The 20,233-nt window shown below is 47.7% G+C and overlaps 1 protein-coding gene across 1 annotated transcript; it reads left to right on the top strand.

Annotated features, from left to right (window-relative positions):
* Window position 1: 1 nt before the first annotated feature.
* Window positions 2-20,022, top strand: VAMP7 (vesicle associated membrane protein 7). Its single transcript, XM_060250039.1, has 8 exons — window positions 2-134; window positions 7,501-7,659; window positions 8,972-9,029; window positions 9,755-9,892; window positions 10,523-10,613; window positions 11,113-11,180; window positions 17,252-17,344; window positions 18,392-20,022. The coding sequence occupies exons 2-8, from the start codon at window positions 7,514-7,516 to the stop codon at window positions 18,455-18,457; spliced, it is 660 nt and encodes a 219-aa protein (XP_060106022.1). The 5' UTR covers window positions 2-134; window positions 7,501-7,513; the 3' UTR covers window positions 18,458-20,022.
* The last annotated feature ends 211 nt before the right edge of the window (window positions 20,023-20,233 follow it).

Below are 20,233 nucleotides of genomic sequence, written 5' to 3'. Positions count from 1 at the left end.
CCCCGCCGAACTTCATTTCCCAGCCACCCTTTGCGGTCGGGGCCGGAAGTTCACGTGCTGTTTGCTTAGCCTGCGAGAGAGGCGGCGCTGCCTGAAGGAGAGAGAAATCGGGCTCCGGGCGGGCGCCCAGCCAGGTAGGACTCGCTGTGGGGGGGATCTGCGCACTGAGTCAACCGTGAAGGATGAAAAGGATACCCTCCTCAGCGGTATCCCTCTCTCCTCAGAAAGCGCCTTCTTGTCGGGGGTGGTGGGGGGAGACCAGGCTCTTGACGGCGAGGATTCCCACACAGGTCTCTAGAGAGGCCTCACATTGGACTCCTAGGCCGACTTCCTCGGCTGTAGCCATGGCAACGCTCGGGAGGGGGGGCTGTACCCCTCTCCTCGTCCCCCGCCCCCTCCCTGCGAGGCGGGAAGAGATGGTCTCTCTCGCACACGCCCATCTTCTTCGCCTGGGGGGCTTCTCTCTCACCCAGAGTCCCAGGTTCGGTCTGTGTTCGAAGCAGCAGGCCTCGGATTCAGCAGGAGCTCAGGGGCGCAGCTCCTGAACCTTTCTGAGGGGTCCCCCTCCTCCTCCCCACCTACCTGCCTGGTCGGTTGCATGGGAGGTGCAGCTGCATAACAATCCCTGGATGAGCTCCACCATCTGTTTTTTCCCTACAAAATGACCCCCTGGTTCGAAGGGATCGCAGCTGTCTGGGGAGGAACCGATTTTGCTCTGCTCCAGAACTTGGAAAGCTGCGGCCGCTTGGCCCGGCGGAGTAGGCAGCGCTGGGCCCGTCAGCTTCGGAGGAAGCCAGGCTTTTGGCGAGGGGCCATGACGACCCAGTGGAGCAGCGAACGGCCTCTGTTTCCGAAAGAGAAGCTTTCGGAAACAGAGGCTGTTCGCTGACCCACTGGGCTCGTTCTGTAGAGCAGTGGTTGCCAGGAGTTTTGCTGTGGTGACCCATAAGTCCAAATGTACTAAGACCAACAGAGTTTTATTCAGGATGTAAGCTTTCATGTGGTAAAAGCACCCTTTATCAGACGAAAACATAAAGGTAAAGTAAAGGTAGTCCCCTGTGCAAGCACGAGTCGTTTATGACTCTGGGGTAGTTTTCACAGCAGACCTTTTTGACAGGGTGGTTTGCCATTGCCTTCCCCAATCATCTACACTCCATCCCCCGCCCCCCCCCCCCAAGCAAGCTGGGTACTCATTTTTCTGACCATAGAAGGATGGAGAGCTGAGTCAACCTTGAGATGGCTACCTGAACCCAGTTTCCGCCAGGATCGAACTCGGGTCATGAGCAGAGAGCTCGGACTGCAGTACAGCAGCTTTACCACTCTGCGCCACAGGGCTGCTCAAAGAAGGCATACATCCAGAATAAAAACTTGGTAGGTCTCAAACGTGCTACTGGACTCCAACCTTGTTCTGTTGCTTCACATCAACATGGCTACCCACCCGGATCTATCCAAATTTACTTTATCTGGTGACCCATTTAAAAACAAAACAGAGCATGCAGTTGTATAAAGCTTGGAACCCACTTTCACAGGCCTTGGGGCCCACAGGTTGGGACATTCTAGTGGGAGGATACTGGCAAGTGGGCGTGTTTGGAGTCTGTGGATCTGGAGAGCAGCTGCTGGTCAGAGTGGGCTGTACAGAGCTAAGACTTATTTTTAATTATGTTTGTTGGAATGTATGCCTTCATAAGGGCCACCACCAGGTAGCCTGGCTTTGGTACAAGACAGCGTCATACATTTACTTGGTCCTGTTGTTGGTCCCATGCTAAATTTCCACCAGTCACAAAAGCTGTCAAAAGGCCATTGTGGGATGCCTAGTCATCTAAGGATGGGCCAGAAACCAAACTAAAATCCTAATGCAAGAGTGGTCGTATGGGTGAAAGGGGAAGGTAAAGGGAAGCTCATGGGGGTTCACTGCGTGACTTGCTTTGAGAGTAATCTCTGGCATCAGCGTTGTAAATACAACCTTTGCAGGGCTGAAGGCCAGCTTGAATTTGGGACAGAAGGAGCGTCATGTTACTTGTTAGGATTGATGTCGCAAGAACTGCCTGCCTGGCAGGTGGCCATCATTGCCCTTGTGCTGATCATATCATAGTGGACCCACTGAGCTATCTGTACAAGCACAAATATCCTACTGGCCCTTACTTGAGAGAATCGCTTGCAAGAAATGACCCATTGCTTCACTGAAAAAAGAGATTATCTTGAAATGCTGTTACACTTAAAGGCACATGTCATGCCAGAAAAGACGTTTCTTGACTGTAGCCTGTTGAGCAACTGAGTTCTCTTCTCTCTGGCAATTTTGGAGGTAGAAGGGGAAAGCAGATGACAGTTAATGTGGCATATTTCCTGTGAGCCTCTGTGCAAGAAGCAGGGCTTTAGGAGAGCCAGGGCTGTGGGTCCTACACTGCGGGACTTGTGCTCAATGCAAGTGCTACATCTAGGAATACCTGGAATAGTAATAAAGAATACGGTCCTGTTTGACAGTGTCTGATTGTGTGGGTGTTTCTTTTTGCCATATTTGAAGGTTGGGAAGGACTTCCAGTGTATCCAAAAGCTCAAGTTGTGTTTTCTGGCCACACATGACTACCATCACCTCCTCTTGTTTTGAAGTCAGGCAGTAGAAAACTCATGTGTTACAAAGTGGAAGCAGTTTAATGGCCCTTCTGCTGCCTTCATTTCCCCCAGTCCTTAGGATGAACTCTGAAAACAGTTCTGCTGTTTATTTCCTGCTCCAAAGCAAATTGTATTATGACTATAAGAGGTACCTATGGGCTGCTGCAGATGCATATTGCTGATCCATCCCCAGCAGAAGCTGGTGAAGGGTGAACAAATAAACATTTCTTTGAAAAGCAAAGTCAGATTGTTCATGTCTTGTAAAGTGGGTGTGTGCACAAAACAGAGGGCTAGTTTACCAGTCCAGTATTCCATTTCTTGGTATATCACAGCGGTACTTTCATGACCAAACAGTATAGCATTGTTGTCATGGTAGTTCATAGTCTGATGCCTTAGAACATCCATGATGTTCTGACTGCTCTGGTTTTTTGAGGGTTTAAAAGTTTCCATTGTACATGAAAGCATTTCTGAAAATACAGATTGTGGCGTTTATGGAGGCCATGCTGTCCCTGTCTGAAGGAGCTAATCTTGCCTGCTGAAATTGTTTATGCCAGTGGAGTCACAATATCCTAGCATGTTGTCCTGTGAAGTTTCGTGGAAAGTTTTCATTAATTTTTAGCTTAAAAGGGGAGGTAGAATCAACTAGAGAGAAAGAGAGCCTGAAATGCTGTCAAAGAGTCTGTTGTCTGTACTTTTCTTTAAAACTTCTCGCTTATTTTTATAGCCAGGCCTCGGATTCAGCAGGAGCTCACAGGAGCACAGCTCCTGAATCTTATGGATCCCCCTCCTTCTCCCCACCTTATCCATTGAATAGTAGGTGCAGCTGCACAACAATCCCTGGATGAGCTCCACCACCTTTTTCTTTTACAAAGCTACCCCTGTTTATAGCTATGTACGCTTGTATACATTTAAAAAAAAAAGCACAAAAAGGCCCCAGTGTTTGTATTCTCTTTTTATTCTGTAAGATAATTCTATTTAATGGATTGTCTCCCTTTTCTGGAGGATTAAAGGCTAGCAACAAGTAACTGGATAGTCTGATGGCTTCCTAGATCCTGGCCTGACTGTATTGTTGCTTTTTGCTGTCAGGTTACAGCTGATTTAAGGTGACCTTGTAGTATTTTTTTCAGGGCAAGAGACTCAGGGGTGCCTTGTCATTGTGTGCCTCTGCGTCACAACCCTGGTATTCTGGAAGGTCTCCCATCAAAATACTAGCCAGGGCTGACCCTGCTTAGCTTCTGAGATCTGACGAGAGCGAGCTAACCTCCCTGAAAAGGGAGGCCTGTGATACGCTCCAAGAAACTCTGGCAAGCAGGGTGGAGGCGTGACCTTGGTAACAAAGTATGTGCAGGAGTTGCTTAAAACAGCCAGTTCATCTTCTCCCTTTCAAAGATAAGAAAAGAAGGAAGCACGTGCTGATTACCCAATTCTGAAACGAACTGTGCCTGCGTGCAGCGGGGCATTGTGCTATTTCAAGTTTTTAATTCTGGTGCTAATGAGACTTCTAAAGCTACCAGTCTGGAATAAGCTAGTTAGGGTAGGCTCCATAGAGATGCTGTCTATGGATCTCTCCCTCTCCCAGCCCTACAGATCAAACAGAGCATCTCCACATAAGAGAGCTGTATTAGTTGGACTGGATTTCAGGGGCTGAGACAGTAGGGAAGCTTTTCTGTGCTAGGGAGTGGGCAAGCGAGATGCGTAAATCATGCTGTGGTGGTTTTGTACAAAAATCGGTCTGTTAAAACAAGACTCTTTAAAAACCAGCACTGTAGGAGACTGAGTAAAGGGGACTTGATTGCCAAACATTGTTCTCCCGGCGATGGACTTCTGTGCAAGCTACTACTTTTTGTGACTGGTTCTTTGTTTGCGCTTCGCTTGCAGGGGTGGCTCTACAAGTATATGGAGTAGTCAGGTGATGAGCTGGCCTGGAATCATGTGCTCCCTTCATGCCGTGCAGATGGTAACGTGTTTACCTTCTGCAGGGACTCTGCTGGTTTATGAGGCTGAAATGGCACTGCTTTCACGTTCATCTTTGCCACGGGGGGCATTATGAGGTGTAATTACTCGGGAGCTGTAACTTTGTTTTCAATAGGGTAAGCTTACAGTCACGGCACGGATTCTCGGGCTCCTGAAAACAGTAGTGCAGTGGTTGCTAATGAGTACAGCGTAAATGGATCGTGGTCTGCTGCCACAGCCAGCCACTGCTGGTTCTTGAAAAGCAGGCTTGTAAGAAAAAGATGGTGCTAGATCAAGCAAACTGGTATTTGGCAAATAAAAAGCATAGGGGCCCAAGCAGTCTAACTGGGGTCTTCACTAGTAAATGCAGAATTTACTGTTCAGGGGGTTGGTACCCCTACTTCCTTCTGAACAGGGCCGGATTAACAATTAGGCCAACTAGGCACTGGCCTACGGGCCCCCACACCTTTAGGGGTCCCAGGCTGGCTCCCCCCCCCCCCCAGTTTCCCCCTTGCTTGCAGCCTTCCCAGCCTGCAGACACAGCCAGCAACTGAGCCGCTCTTTGTGTGACTTGCCTGGTGTGGTTGCTGCTGGTGTCATTGCCATGTTTGCCTCTCCCCCACAGCTTTGTCAAAGCGGCTTTTGAGAAGCTGCCTGCAGGCTGCAGTGGGGGCTGCGGATTGCAGAGTGGGTGCTCCAGCTCTGAGATAATTTGCAAGGGAGCCCCCGAGATTTTGACTGCCTAGGGGCTTCCACAGGGTTTAATCTGGCACTGCTTCTGACCACAGGAAAGAGGGAGACTTTCAATAAGGAGATGTCATGTGTGAGAAGCGCAGGAAGGCCACAAGATCTGTTTCTGGCAAAGCATTTCCCGTTTTTGGCCAGTTTTTCTAGAGAACGAGGATGGATGACTGGCAACCAGCAGCTCAGCCAGTCAGTCATTTCACATTCCTAATTCCCAGAATAATCACAGATCCACTTGAGCTAACTGAGCCTGACTGGTATTGCTGTTGGAGGCTTCTCTCAGCTTCTTACAAGAATAATTTTATGGAATCTCTACTTACTCTCCTCACAGGGCTGAATCCTCACATCTTTCCCCAGCCACGTTCCGAATCAGTCAGCTGGGATTGGGAGCACTTTGCTGTATCACAGCTGCCAAATGGATTAGCTTGAAGTTGCCTTGAGTAGTAAACTATAAGTTTGCTTCTTGCATTTATGGCACAGTTCTCACCAGCATTTTTTTGTTTTCATGGCTATCATTGCTGAACATATTTATATGCCTCCTCTCCCATGAAAGATGCTGTGGAGGGGGCATTCAATCACTTAATATAAGGACAAGCGCCCCACATCATCCTCAGGTGGAACATGACTTCCCTCTGGTGGCAATAACTTGCAAATGGGTTTCTGTGATGGCCCAGAGAGGATTTTGGGTAATTAATGCAGCCTACAGCAGTACAGTCTGCCCCCATGATTGTTTTTATGTAACTAAAGTGCAACTCACTTCCAGATTACTGCAGATAGTAAGTGGAGCTGTTGCTGGGAACTCAAAACACTTGCACAGACTCCATTCCCCCCCCCCCAACCAAATAAAAAGGAACTTTATCTTGCAAGTCTGGTGGGTGCTCCTGCTCTTTGATTACCAGATTGGCCAGCAGTGTCACATCAGATGATGAAGGTCTGTAGGGCACACGTTCCCTTTTTACTTTACTTTATTTATGATTTATATCCTGCCCTTCCCACCAAGGTGGCTCAAGGCGGCTCACAACACATGGAATCCAACATAACAATATTAAGTTTAGGCATTTACAGAATTAAAACATTTAAAATATAAAAACATTAAAACAAAGCAGGAATCTGATAGAGCTACACTTCGTTTCCTGTGCCAGTTAGTTGTAGGCCAGCCGGAAGAGGGTTGTCTTACAGGCCCTGCGGAACTGAGCAATGTCCCGCAGGGCCCTCACCTCTTCCGGCAGCTGGTTCCACCAGGAAGGGGCCATTACAGAGAAAGCCCTATCCCTGGTAGATTGCAGGCGGGCTTCCTTTGGCCCGGGGATAACGAGAAGATTTTGGGTTCCTGATCTCAGCACTCTCTGGGGAACATGTGCCTAATGCCAGCTGCATCAAAACAGCACACCTTCATGGCAGCCAACCACACTGAGTAGAAGTGTCTTGGCATGCCCCTTTCACACCAGTTCCAACACAGAGTTCTTCAGAGTGGATGCAAGTGGTATTGGTTTAATTGAGAGGAGGGGAAAATGTCTGATTGCAAAGTTGCTTTTCTGATTTTGCTTGCCGACTATGGGAATCTCTCTTGATGACAGGTATATGAGGCCAAGCTTTTCCAGGGCATTTGGAAATAGGGAGCTGACCTTGCCTATACACCAAAGATTCAGAGCAGTGACTGGATTCTGGCTATGCTGTCAGGCAAGTGTTTCAACTGCCCTGCCTTTTGATTAGGTGGGTGGCAATTCAGGAGAGGGCCTTCTTAGTCATGGCACCAAAACTTTGGAACTCTCCCCTCAGGGAATTCTCTGTCCCCTTCTGTTGCCATCTCCTGCCAATAGGTGAAGACCTTTTTTTTTTTGGTTTATTTCCGATTTATATCCCGCCCTTCCCACCGAAGTGGCTCAGGGCGGCTCACAACACGTAAAATTCAACATCAAAATATTAAGGTATATATGTTTTGTTTGACATTCAGTGATTCTTCCTTACTGGCCAATGTTGCAATTGTTATTTTTATATCTTTAAGTGTGTTTTAGCTCTGGTTTTAATTATGTGTGTGCGTTAGGAAGGGTTGGTTTTAATAGCTTTGAAATGTGATTTTATTATGTATATTTTAATTTGTTAGCTGCTGTGGTGGCATTTGTGAGGGCAGAAAGGCAGGGTGTAAATTTTGTAGAGTTTAGTGTTTCCATTCTCTCACTGCTGTCTTTCCAGCCAGCCTGCAGCTATGGCCATCCTCTTTGCGGTTGTAGCCAGGGGCTCCACGATTCTGGCCAAACACGCCTGGTGTGGAGGAAACTTTTTGGAAGTGACAGAACAGATCCTGGCCAAGACCCCTTCAGAGAACAACAAACTCACCTACTCACATGGCAAGTAAGTACTGCTCTGTGTGTGGTTGGTGGGGGGCGGGGAGCGACAGATCCTTTGCACTGTTCTTAGTGGCCAAAAGAATACACCTTGAATGTCTGTTTTTCTCAGCAGCTGGCTAAACCTTTGCACACATAGAACCATCTGATGTGGCTGTAACACTTTCTGGGATAAACTGCTAAATGCATACTGGATCTGGTCCTTTTGACTGTTGGCTGGCAAAACTTTTTTTTTCAAATGAAAATTACAGTGGTCTCTAAAATTTTACTTCTTAAGGAGAAAAACTAAACTGTAGTATACGTAAAACATGGTGCAGTTTGCCCTAGGGTCTGCTGTGCCAAGACCTCTTAAGAGTAGTGTGGGGTTGATGGCACTGGTGAGTGGGCAGTTTAGTATGATGACCTGGAAATACTCTCTGCAGCTCTGAGTGCCCCCTGAAATTCTGCTGCACACTTCAGCATGCAATCTAAGGGCAATTTTAGATTGCAGCAGGAGGCGAGAAAGTCATTCTTTGCAGTTGGGACTTTGTAGTTTCTGTGGAAACTCTACATAAATCCAGCCCACAAACTCGGCATGCCTTTTAAATGTGATGTAATGGATCTGGTGACAGTGTAGTGTCGGGTGACAGCCCAGTATCTGGTAGATCTGAGATCAGATTCCCCCTTCCCCTGAAGCTCAGTTGGGTGACCTTGGGCCTTTCATGCTCTCAGCCTAGCCTACCCCATAGGGTTGTTGTGAGGATAAAATGGAGATGGGAGAACCACTTACACCACCCTGAGCTTCTTGGAAGTAGAGTAGGATAAAAATGTAATGCAATTTTGAACAATTGACTGGTGAGACCTTAAGAAGAAGAAGAAGAATTGCAGATTTATACCCCGCCCTTCTCCCTGAATCAGACTCAGAGCAGCTTACAATCTCCTATATCTTCTCCCCCCACAACAGACACCCTGTGAGGTGGGTGGGGCTGAGAGGGCTCTCACAGCAGCTGCCCTTTCAAGGACAACCTCTGCCAAAGCTATGGCTAACCCAAGGCCATTCCAGCAGGTGCAAGTGGAGGAGCGGGGAATCAAACCCAGTTCTCCCAGATAAGAGTCCACACACTTAACCACTACACCAAACTGGCTCTTAAGAAGTAAAGGAAAGGATCTGTTTGCTGACATCAGGGAGTTTTTATGAATGTAGTGATAGGAATATTCGGTGCTTGCAATACACATTTAGTGTGTGATGCAATATGTCCTAGATGCTGCTGGTTTATCAGATATCTGCTCTGCCTGTCTAGCTGCTCTAAAAAATGTACTTGTGTCATATCTTGCCCTAGTTACCTGTTCCACTATATCTGTGAAGACCGGATTATATACCTCTGCATCACTGATGATGTAAGTATGTGATAAGAAGTAGAGGCATGCTTCATTATGAATAATTGTGTGCTTTCTTACTGCTGGAAATCCACAACAGGACTAAAATCTACAGGATGTGATTGGTGAATGTCTGTGAACATCTCCAGTGTGTACAGCAAGGTTTAAGCTCTATATTATACTTAAGAGGGCCCACACTTGAGCATGCTGAAAATAACGAGTCCTCGTTCCTTGGTGAATACAGCCTCTAATTCCCCTTGTTTCTGTATTTAATTTAATTTTTAGATTTATATCTCGCCCTATCCCACAAGCGGGCTCAGGGCGGCTTACAACAGTTAGAATAATATCATAAAAACACATTACAAAACAGGAACAGCACAGTAAACAATCTTACAGACATAGGCGGTAAACAGCATGCGGCTGATGGCTGACAGCATAACATAACACCATAATGGTGAAATGCTGGGGGAAGTGATATATGCTTAGTTTTGCGTATGCTTTGTGAAATGTGTTTGGATCCAACTTATACGTTTATATGCATGTGGCTACTGGAAGAATTTGTGAAGCTGGATGCCTCTGGTGTTCAAAGCAGGACATGAAGACAATGGTCTTCCCATGTTGTCATTTAGTTCTTGAAGATGCACTACCTCTGTATGTGGAGTTTCCATTTAGCTGCTAGGGCTAGTAGCTGTTGATGATTTTGGCTGTTTTTGCAAATTTATCTGAGGATCTTCTTTTACCTTTAGAACTTCGAGCGTTCCAGAGCTTTCACATTCCTGAATGAAATCAAGAAGCGGTTTCAGAACACCTATGGTTCTCGCGCCCAGACGGCTCTGCCGTATGCCATGAACAGTGAGTTTTCCACTGTCCTGGCAGCACAGCTGGTGAGATTTGGTGAAAATAGCCTGCTTAACTTTGCTTGCTTCTCTAGAGCCCCCTTGGAGCCTCTGTTCTAGAGCCAGCATTTGGCAGAACTTTCTGTGCCATTCTTTTTGAAATCAAACTTGAAAGTCCAATTCTATAGCCCAAATGTATCATTTGTTTGTATACACTAAAACAAGTTACCTGAGCGCCAAGGAACCCATCCGCTACAGCTCTGCATGAGTGGCTGTTCTTGCAGCTGGAGGCCATGACTTGCACTAAGATGTGTCTGGCAGCTTCCTTTCTGTCGGTCATCTGGCCTCATGGGAGACTTTTCTTTTGGTAGACAAGCTTGCCACCAGCAGATATATTAGTATTTGTGGGGCTAGATAGTATCCAGGTGAAGTCTCAAGATCCTGCAATCATTTATTTTCTCATATCAGAATTGGGGAGATAAGAGGTGGACAGCTGTTCTGAGTGCTGGAGAAGTTGCTGCAGTGGCGGGGGGTGGGGGACGACACCCTTGCACAGCTCCCACTGTGGAATTCAGACTTGGTTACAGAGGCTGGCTTTGTCCTTGTCCATCCTCTCTCCTTTTGCAAAATACACGTGATCCAGGCATTTGTGTCTTAACTGCTCTTCTCTCCTCACAGAAATACCACTCTGAGACTAAGGGCAATGAACAGGTGGCAGAGACGCAGGCCCAGGTGGACGAACTCAAAGGGATCATGGTCCGCAATATAGGTATTTGTGCCGTTTGCTTATGTAGGTGCAGCCAGCACCTGTAAATATGAATGTGTGTTAGAAGAGGTGGCTTGGGTATTAAGATCAGCATGCACCACTGGGCTTCTGTTTTAGTTGCAGAAAGGCATAGTACAGGAGAGGGATGATGATCTGGCTTGGGAAAACTCCTGAGTCATGTGGGGCTAATCTGAGAATAAAATCAGTAGGGACAAAATGCAAGGCTAGTTCTGCTGCCTTTGCAGTTACCCTGGACCGGCTGGCAGTTCTACTGTTCCCTTACCAAGCTGTTTGACCCTCACATGTCCTCTGCACTTTGAAAGAGGACCTTTTGTAGCAAATCTTCAGTCAAAGATCTTGCACTGGAGTGTAGTTAAGGTCATAAAGACTTGGCCAAAGACTGAGACCATTGTCTTCTGGGGTGAACATTCTGCTTGGCTGTTGGCAAGAGGGGAGCTACTTTCCCAATCATGTTTTCGCTGCTGTCGTCTTCTCATTCTAGATCTGGTGGCCCAAAGAGGAGAAAAGTTGGAATTGCTGATAGATAAAACTGAAAATCTTGTGGATTCGGTAAGTTCCAGAAGTAGGACATGTAGCTATATATCTGAATTCCACAAGCTTCACCAAGCTTCATTCCCCACTGCAGAAAAGACAGGGCTGGAAGGGAAGAATGCTCCACCCCTGTGGGCACGTTCGTGTTTGGCTGTCACAAGGAATAGTAAGAAAAGTGCCATAAACAAAATAGTTCAGGCACTTGGTTCCTGAGCAGATTGGACTGGCAAGTCTTTAAAATCCTGGCTGCAGGTTATGCAGTACACTTTTCACCTAAAAGTTCAGAGAAACAGAATAAACTTAATGTTCTGTTTCAAGGATGGTGAGTCTCCTGCTATTCTAAGCAAGGCAGGGGTTGGTAGTTGCTAGCCTCAGATAGCTCGGTCTTGATTAGAAGATTCAACGGACAATAATGTAAATGGGGAAATGAGCATTTGGGGGAATAAAAGTGCTCCCAAATCAGCCATTTGTGTCTGTTGAGCACCAGGTCAAGTACTTCTGTTGGCACCCACCAGAGGGTGCCAAAGTGTCCTGGCTCTGCTGTACTCTGTCCAGAATCTGTTTTCTGGTGTTGGGCCACTCTCATTTTTTTGGAAGCCGTTTCGTGGTGCATAATGGATGACTGCAAGGTAACACTTCTCTGTTATATCTTTGTGTCGCCCTCCCTTGAAGGAATTCGGCATAATGTGGACACTAAGAGGTCACTCCTTATGGGTTTTGTAGATGGGCAAGACAGACAGACAGGGCTCCAGGTCAGACACATGAAGATGTTTGTCTGCTTTCAGCAGGCAACGTGGTGCTGTCTTCATCCATAGGAAGCAGCTCAGGGTCTGATCCCAATACCTGGAGCCTGAGGCTTTTGTAGGAGGTAGAGTGGATGTGGGTTTGGTCCAAGTTTTTAGGTGATGATTTGCTTGATATTTGGTTCATCCTTGCCCTATCAATTGTGTGCTGGTGCCTGTTTTTCCATTCAGCTTCCAAAAGTTGGTCCTGTAGGCTCGCCCGCCCCTTTAGTGGCTATGTACACTGACAGCATAGGAACACAGGAGCAAGGTCCACTGCCCATGGATCACTGCAGGTGCAGCAAGAGACTCAGTAATTGCATCTGTCTAGTTCCAGGTTAGCCCAGTCTCATCAGACCTCGAAGCAGGGTTGGCCCTCGTTAGTACTCAGATGGTCAACCACCAAGGAAGCACCACATTGCAATGCAGAGGCAAGCTAACACGGATTATCTCTCGCCTCGAAACCCCTATGGGGTTACCATAAAATGGCTTGACCTGGTGGCATTTTCCTCCACCACCAGTTCCTCTTATCAATAGCAGCTTGCCCCCAAACCAAAAATTGCTTAGAAAACTTGTTATATGTACAGCATAACAGGCTTGTGGACCCTGCTCTGTCTGACTCTCCTTGGTGTTGCCGACTCCTGGAGGGGGTTTCTTCTTCTTTCTACTAGGGTAACTCACCAGCTGCACCAGACATGCTTCCCTCCCCTCTCCCTCCCTTCTAGGGTATGGCTGTCTGTTATCACATTCACTGAATACTGGCCAACAAGGATATCCCAGCCAATCATCACACAGGGTATGGCTTGTTCTCCATAACTGCCACTTCTGTGAGGCCTACCAGCCCTCTCCTTTCCATAGGCCTCCATGCCAAAGGAACCAGCCCCCTGAATTCAGAATGCCTTGTTGAGCAAAATATCAGACACCAACCAGATCAGCCCTCACCAGGGTTACAGAACGGCTGATTGGTCTTTCAGGCCCACCAGCTCTCTGTAGGAGCCCCAAGCTTCTGCTGGCTCTGCAGTGGCAAAAGAGTCACTTGTGGTTAACTGCAGCCACTTGTTCCTCTTTTGGATAGCTGGTGATTTGTAATCCAGCAGGCCATTGAACTGGCTCCCTGTCACTTCCAGAGAAAGAAAAAACCCGCACACTTTTAAAACTCAAGAGTGGGGCAGGGGGAGGGTTTCTCCACAATATTTGCCAGCCAAACCAACTAGGTCTCAACATAAATTATTGGGGAGAAATAAAGCCATTACGAATACCACTTTCCATCTATGCTATTAAAGCCTTTGTTGTTAAACGGTAAAATACCATTTTCTTACTCTGGGGAGCCGCTGCAGCTTGTGTCAGGCAGTCTGGTCAGTCAGTCCAAGAGATGGGTGTTTTAGTTTAGCTGCCCTGTTCACTTGAAGTGGTAAACTGTTTGGTGTTTTTCTCTTGAGCCCTTCCGGGAAGAAAAGCAGTGTACAGATGCTGTAAACAGACTTATAGGGGAAACAGGAAGGAGTTGGAGGAGGAGGAGTAGCCTGTGTTAGATGTTTGTTCATTATATATTAAAAGCAGGCAGGTGAAAAATTGACTCTGTGTCACAAGGCATGTCTCTGTGTGCCCCCACCTCCCTAAGCAAGGCAGGCAGCTACGAGGGACGGGGCTTCTAATGGTGGCACTGTGTCAAGCACTGATGGTTAACAGACAGTAGTCACCACCATCCCTCCCCTGAAGTGTAACGTAGCTGCTCCTGTCTTAAATATATTGACTTGTAACGATTTTTCCATCTTTGAGAACCAATGCAATGTAGAATGTTGGACAAGGATTCAAGAGACTCAGTTTCAAATCCCCAACTAGGGGTAGACATGAACCGGGAAAACATGGTTCAGTTCATGGTGTGCCTGGTTTGCAAACCATGGGCTGTGACGAACTTTTTTGTGCCAAACAAATGTGTTCTGCTTATGATGCGGTAGAAAACACCCCCCTGTATGCTGGAGACACTGAACTTGCAGGGGAACTCCGGCTGATTCTGCTCTACCTGCCCTCCAAGTTTTGGGGTGATGATTGGATTTAGGCAGTCAAAGTTATAGCCCCAACTAAGGTGCCCCCAGGAAAGTACTTTCTGGGGAGATGACCGATGTAGGCTCAGGAGTGTATAGAATAGACTTTGAGTCTAGAGTCCTCAAATTCACAGTGGACCTCCAGCTGACTCTACTTTAGCTGCCCTCCAGGTTTGGTGAGGATTGGATTTATGGGGTCAGAGTTACATCCCCTCAAAGAAAGTGCCCCATCCCCCAATGTTTCCAAAGGGGGGCATTTGAAGTCCAGCAGAATAGATTCAAAGTCCCGGAGTATCTCTGCAGTAGAAACTGAATGGAGGAAGGGGGCATTTTTGCAAGCCCAGAAGAATCAGTGCCACTGTGGCTCTGCAAACCCAATGGGACTAAGGTGCTTTTTTGGGGGGGCGGGGGGGGGGGGGCGGAATGTCAGGTACAGGTTCAAAAGTGTATAGAATGGATCCCTCCCCCCGCAAGCCACACACACACCCCACACACACACACAGTGGACCTCACCCTGCTGCCTGCTCCTCTACAATCTCTCCCAAGTTGGAGGCGGATTACATTTCTGGAGTCCCAGTTACTGACACCCCACCCCCAAAACGGTCTCCCCAGTGCTCTTTCTGGAAAAGACAGCTGCAGTCACAGGGGGTCTATGAAACAGCTCAGGAATGAGCCAGTGACACCAAACTCACAGGGGAAATTCACCTGGGCTGACACCACCACCCCCAGCCAGCCAGTGGAATTAGTGCATCCCCTTCCCCCATGCTCCCCACCCCCAAGTCTCCAAAGGTAGGTTGTGAAGGACAGAAAGGCAGATATGACAAGTCTTCTGAAAGGAGCTTCCCAGAGTAACTCCACAACAGCTTGGCAAGCACTCCAGCTGCACTAGACAAGCAAGAGAAGGGTGCCCACAACTCTCACAGCCCCTCTGCCCAAGGGTTGAAACACCCTGATGTATTCTTCTGCTCTGCAGAGGAAATGCCTGTCAGGCTGGCTGGGCTACCCACAATTCTCCAAAGGCAGATTTGGAAGGGTTGAAAGGCAGACATGACAAGTAACCCCATGACAGCTTGGCAGGAATCCCAGCCCTACCAGACCAATGAAAATCTGTGTTTTCTGTTTTAAGTGATCAGTGATGTAAGCTGTCTTGCATAATAAAGACAATTTACAGTTTCTTGCCCAACCCAGTGTTTATGAACTGAAGTGTTGACGTATGTTCATACATTGAAATAATGCATGGGAACCATTTCAGGTATTTTCCTAAGTAACAGATGAGCCTTTAGGGTTGCCTTGATACTGGATGTTAGGACTGGCTCCTCTACAATCTCTCCCAAGTTGGGGGTGGATTACATTTCTGGGGTCTTGGTTATGGATCCCCCAAAACGATCTTTGACATTTATACCCTCTCACCCCTCCTGAGTGTAAACATCCCTGTGTGCCATGAGGGTGAAAGTGGGTGCAAAGGGTTCTTATGGGGGGGGGGGGGAATCCTCCACCCCTTCTGTACTACAGGTCCCTGGACACGACACCTCCTGCCAGGCTGCTGGAGCCTGGCCCTAGCAGGGCATTGCCAGGGGTCTTGGAGCCCCTTGATTTTTTCCTGGGGCTCTCTGCAGAGGCAAAAGAGTTGTTAGCACTACCCAGAGACATCAGCAGTTGCTACCATTCTTTGGAGAAGAGATCTCCGACAGCAGTGATTCAGAGAGGGGAGGGAAGCATCCTTCCCTTCTGCGTCCCCAACTCCCTGTTGGTGCTCCCGCCTCAAGTACATCTCTCTGTGGTCCTTCCCAGTCCAGCGCCACAAAGCATCTGTGTACTCACTCTAACACTTGTCCTCCTCCATCCTCCGCAGACACCCGAAAAGGGTGCACTCGACTACATTGTCGCCAGAGGAAAGAGTGGTGACCAGTGGGAGGAAGAAGGGGCCTACTCCCTGTCAGCAGGGAGAAGTGGAGGGGGAGCAGGAGGCAGCTCCAAGAAAGGCTTCCCACACTCGGGCTGCTGTGGGTATCTTATCAAGGCGGACCACTCTCCAAGAGGTCAAAAGAGCTAGATGGAGGGCCCAGGAAGCAGTCACTTGCCTTGTCAGTGAGATGATTGATGTGGATGGCCAACCCTTCTCCCTCATGGAGGCATAGCCTTTTTCTTGCTGTAGTGGCAGTGGCCAAGGCTCAGCTCAGTTCACCAGAGGCAGAACTGTGCACTTCATGGCAGACCTCTGGAGCAGCCATCCCAGCAAGACTGCCAGGACACAGCCACTGGGCTACAGTGTGGTTCTGCTCCATATGCAGGGGATGGACGCAGACTACACAATGCAAAACATTGCTGCCCTGTGACACACAGTAGCCTGAGGGAGTAGGAGGACAGCAACAACAGTCTGCGGCCACACGGTCATGGATGTTGGCACCAACACGCTGGCAGAGTTGAAGTGTGTGTGTGCCTCAAGGGCATCATCTTTCTGATGCACATGCTTCAGCTTGTGGTGAAGGATGCTCTGGAGTGAGGGAGTACTGCCAAGGCCACCTGTGATGCTGTCCTCAAGATGCCTTGCTTGAGACCTGCTGGTGCCTGGTGCACCATCAAGTCTGCCTGACTGCTACATGAGGGGGATGAGGAATTTCACCAATGCTGATTGGGTGTTTGGTGGAACAGGACAGTGCTACACGGAATTGTCACCTCCTCCATGACCATCCTGCATAGGCAGAGCAACCTGCTGCCCCCCCGCCGCCACCTCCTTCCCTCCCCCATGTCTATTTCAACGCTGAGGAACTGTGGTCAAACGCCGCTCTCCCCAGCTATCTAAAGGCGCCCCCCACAATCAGCTGATCAGCGGGTAAAACCACAGCACGCTCACAGTCAGTGCCTGGGGCAGGGCAGAGGAAAGGAGCGTGAAGCCTGAAAGCATGCCGCTGCTGCTGCCTCCTCCCCACTTCCTGGAGGGGAAGGAAATTGGGAGGAGGCAGCAGTGCACTTTCAGGCTTTGCATTCCTTCCCGCTGCCGCTGGCCTGTCCTGGGAAGCTTGTCACTCACACTGTTTCAGCTTAAACTTCCTCCAAGGGTCATTAGGATAAAATGGAAGAGGGGAGAACAATGTTGTAAGCTGTTTTGGGTCACCATTGGGGAGAAAAGAGGATAGAAATAATCAAATGCTATTTTTTCCTCTTTGGAATTGATCTACAGCTAGCTTGGAGGTGGAGTATGAACATTTAAAACAGGACTTTGGGATGTCTGTTAGCAGCTCTTCCTGTGTTCTTTTCACAGTCCGTCACCTTCAAAACCACCAGCAGGAACCTGGCTCGAGCCATGTGCATGAAGAACCTCAAGCTCACCATCATTATTGCCATAGTAACAATTGTAAGTTTCTCTGCCTGTTGGAGTGGTGGTGGTGGAGGATTTCTATGATACGCCCTTTTTGGTTCCCTCCCCATCTGCCTATCCCTGATCTTTCTGCAAAAACATTGCAATGGAAATACAATGGCGCACAATAGGCCTTTAGAACACTGGATACTTTTCCTATCCCAAAGCCTTTCATTTTGATCCTCTCTGGGCAAAACTAGGATTGTCATCATTGCCTTGATAAATGCCAGGAGATATTGAGGAATATGCCTGGGAAAGATGGATTTTGAAAGATGTAATGTTAGTTTTGGGTCATGCTTTAGGACAGGGGTGTTGAACTCATTTGTTATGAGGGCTGGATCTGACATAAATGAGACCTTGTTAGGCTGGGCCATGTGTACCTATTTAAGATTAGATAGCAGAAATATAAACATTTAAAAGGACACAGCCAAACACAACTAAAGGTTTTTTTTAGCCTTAAAATAAAACATGCTTAAAACATTAGCACTTGTTGGTCTTAAAGGTGCTTTCTTTGTATTTCTCCGGTGGGATCCAAAGGAATTAGGAAGCTCTGGCTCTTTCCCTCCCTTCCCAGGGGAGCAGGAGCCTTAACCAATGGAGAAAATTGAAGTTTTGCTCTGCAACTCCTATGCAGTTGAGCAAGCCTGGCAAAGCAAGTTGAGATGCAGAAGGAAGCAAGAGAGAGGGAGAAGGAAGCAGACAGCCAGTTGCTCGGGGACCTGATAGCCCTTAGGGGGCCTGATTCAGCCCCCAGGCCTCATGCTTGACACCCATGCTTTAGGAATTCCCCTTATTCTTCATAGTAGATGGCTGGAACTGCCAGAGCATCTCTGCAAAGGCCATTTTTTCTCCTGTTTTTCAGTTTCAAGGGTGGGGGGTTTACCTGCAGCAGGCAAATGGCTATTCCTTAGGGCACCTCTGTAATACTGCCCCAAGCAGTACAGCAAAACTGGCAGCAGCCTTTGCTGACATGTAACAACTTGAACTCTAAATATGGGCTATGCACCTTGGTGGAAAAAAAATTCATGTTCATTCTACCCACAGGTCGTAATCTACATAATTGTGTCAGTTGCCTGTGGAGGCCTCTCGTGGCCTTGTGTATCGAAGTAGCCACTGGAACCAGCCGGCCGCATACAAAAGCACACGTGAGCGAGAACTTATGTGAAGGAATGACCCTCCTAAAACAAACTCGGACCTCCTAGCTCTTCATCCTTCCAGGACACACTCAAAGTCTTTATTGCCTTACCGCCCCCAGAGTCTGCCACAGCCTTCGGGGGATGCATCTCTATTAAAACCTACTTGAAGGGAGCTTCGTTTGTCTTCATTGCAGAGCTTCCCCAAGGGGAAGGAAGGCTGTGGATGGTGGGAGGGTCTATGCATATTTCTGTGTTATCATGCTTTGCACTTTACTGTCCTGAGGCCCTGCTGGAGGGGAATGGGAAAAGCTGAAGGTAACTTCTCCCTAATTTGGTCCTTGGGAGAAAAAGGAAACCACTGGACCCAAATGGTTTCACGCTCATGTATTTTGGCCCAAGCAGAAGTGATAATTATTGGCTCCCTCCTATGCTTGCTTTCCCAGTGGTGCCTTTCCTGGTCTTCTCTTGGGATATGACTGTCCGTGAGAGGCCCCCTTGTGACCTAGGGAGGGGGGCCTATTCTATTCTTGGGCTTGGTGGTGGGGTCTCTTTTGTCAGAGGAATGGTGAATGTCTGTAAATGTTTATTATTGTAACAATCCACTTATTTGTGGTTTTGAAGAGCTGTTCTGTTGTGCCTGATTTCTGCGTGTAATGGGGGGTGTGTGTTCATCTTTGACTCACTAGCTGGGGCGTACAAGGGAGGGCTTTATAGCTGCCCTGCTGATTGAAGTCCTAAAATGACTACAAAATGCACAAGGATGTAATTATCTCATTCTGGATATAGGGAAGCCATGGAATAAAGCTGGCCAAGAGTAAGATCCGAGGGGAGGTGTTATTAGTTGCTATTTATCTGAGGGATGGTGTTAGAGTAGCTCAGAGTGCTTCCAGGAGCTGTTTGTATTTACTGAATGTTTTGGGAGAGCATTTCAGAGCAATGTCCCAGCAATGAATAACTTGGTGTGTTGAGGGGCAAGGGTGACTTCTTGAAAAGCTCCACTCAGATTCAAACTTGCCAAACCTTTTTACTCAAATGCTTGATCTTTCTTTCATGGGAGAGAGCAGACTAGGAAGTAATTTGAGTGCTGGTCCAATGCGTGTTACCCCCACATACTTGTGTCCCTTTCTTCCACCAGGCATTAAACCCACCATCACCCATGGGAATATTCTTAACAGCCCAGTCTCCATCCCTAGCAGGGCATTCCTGACACTTATTGGTGAGCACTGTGGTTCACCTAACCTGTTTCTCTCTACTTTGGTGGGAAGGGTTGATCTTCTGGCCCTGCTTTGTTCTCAAGCTCTGACAAAAGGCTTCTGTCTGAAAACAGCATTTCTCCTCTTGTTTTGTCCTTTACCTCTCCCAGGCACAAGTCAATGTTGCATTAATTGTGCATGCTTTAAGGCTTGTTAGTAATAATTTTCTATGATTTTGGTTGCCTTTATGTACTCTAAAATAAATGGCTTTCTTCTGTTTTAAAAATGCACTGATGCATTATTGTAAAATAAAGTTAACTTGTTTGAATAAATCTGTGGTACTGGAGACAGTTGATGTGAACCTGCTCATCAGGTAGGAGGAAGAAAGGGCTACTGGTTAAGTTCTCCTTGAGGCAAATCAGGCCTATGCTATTGTAGTTTTCCTTCCAGGATAACAGTTGTTAAGTTCTTCAAACCACCTCAATGCTAATAAGTCAACTTAAGCTGGTAGTAGCTGTAATTCAACACAAATTGTGATCCTCCTCTTAAATCACAGA

Source organism: Heteronotia binoei, chromosome 11 (genome assembly GCF_032191835.1).
Source record: "Heteronotia binoei isolate CCM8104 ecotype False Entrance Well chromosome 11, APGP_CSIRO_Hbin_v1, whole genome shotgun sequence".
Classification (NCBI taxonomy): Eukaryota; Metazoa; Chordata; class Lepidosauria; order Squamata; family Gekkonidae; genus Heteronotia; species Heteronotia binoei.
The sequence above is the reverse complement of the archived record's forward strand: the minus strand, read 5'-3'. Positions and strand labels throughout refer to the sequence as shown.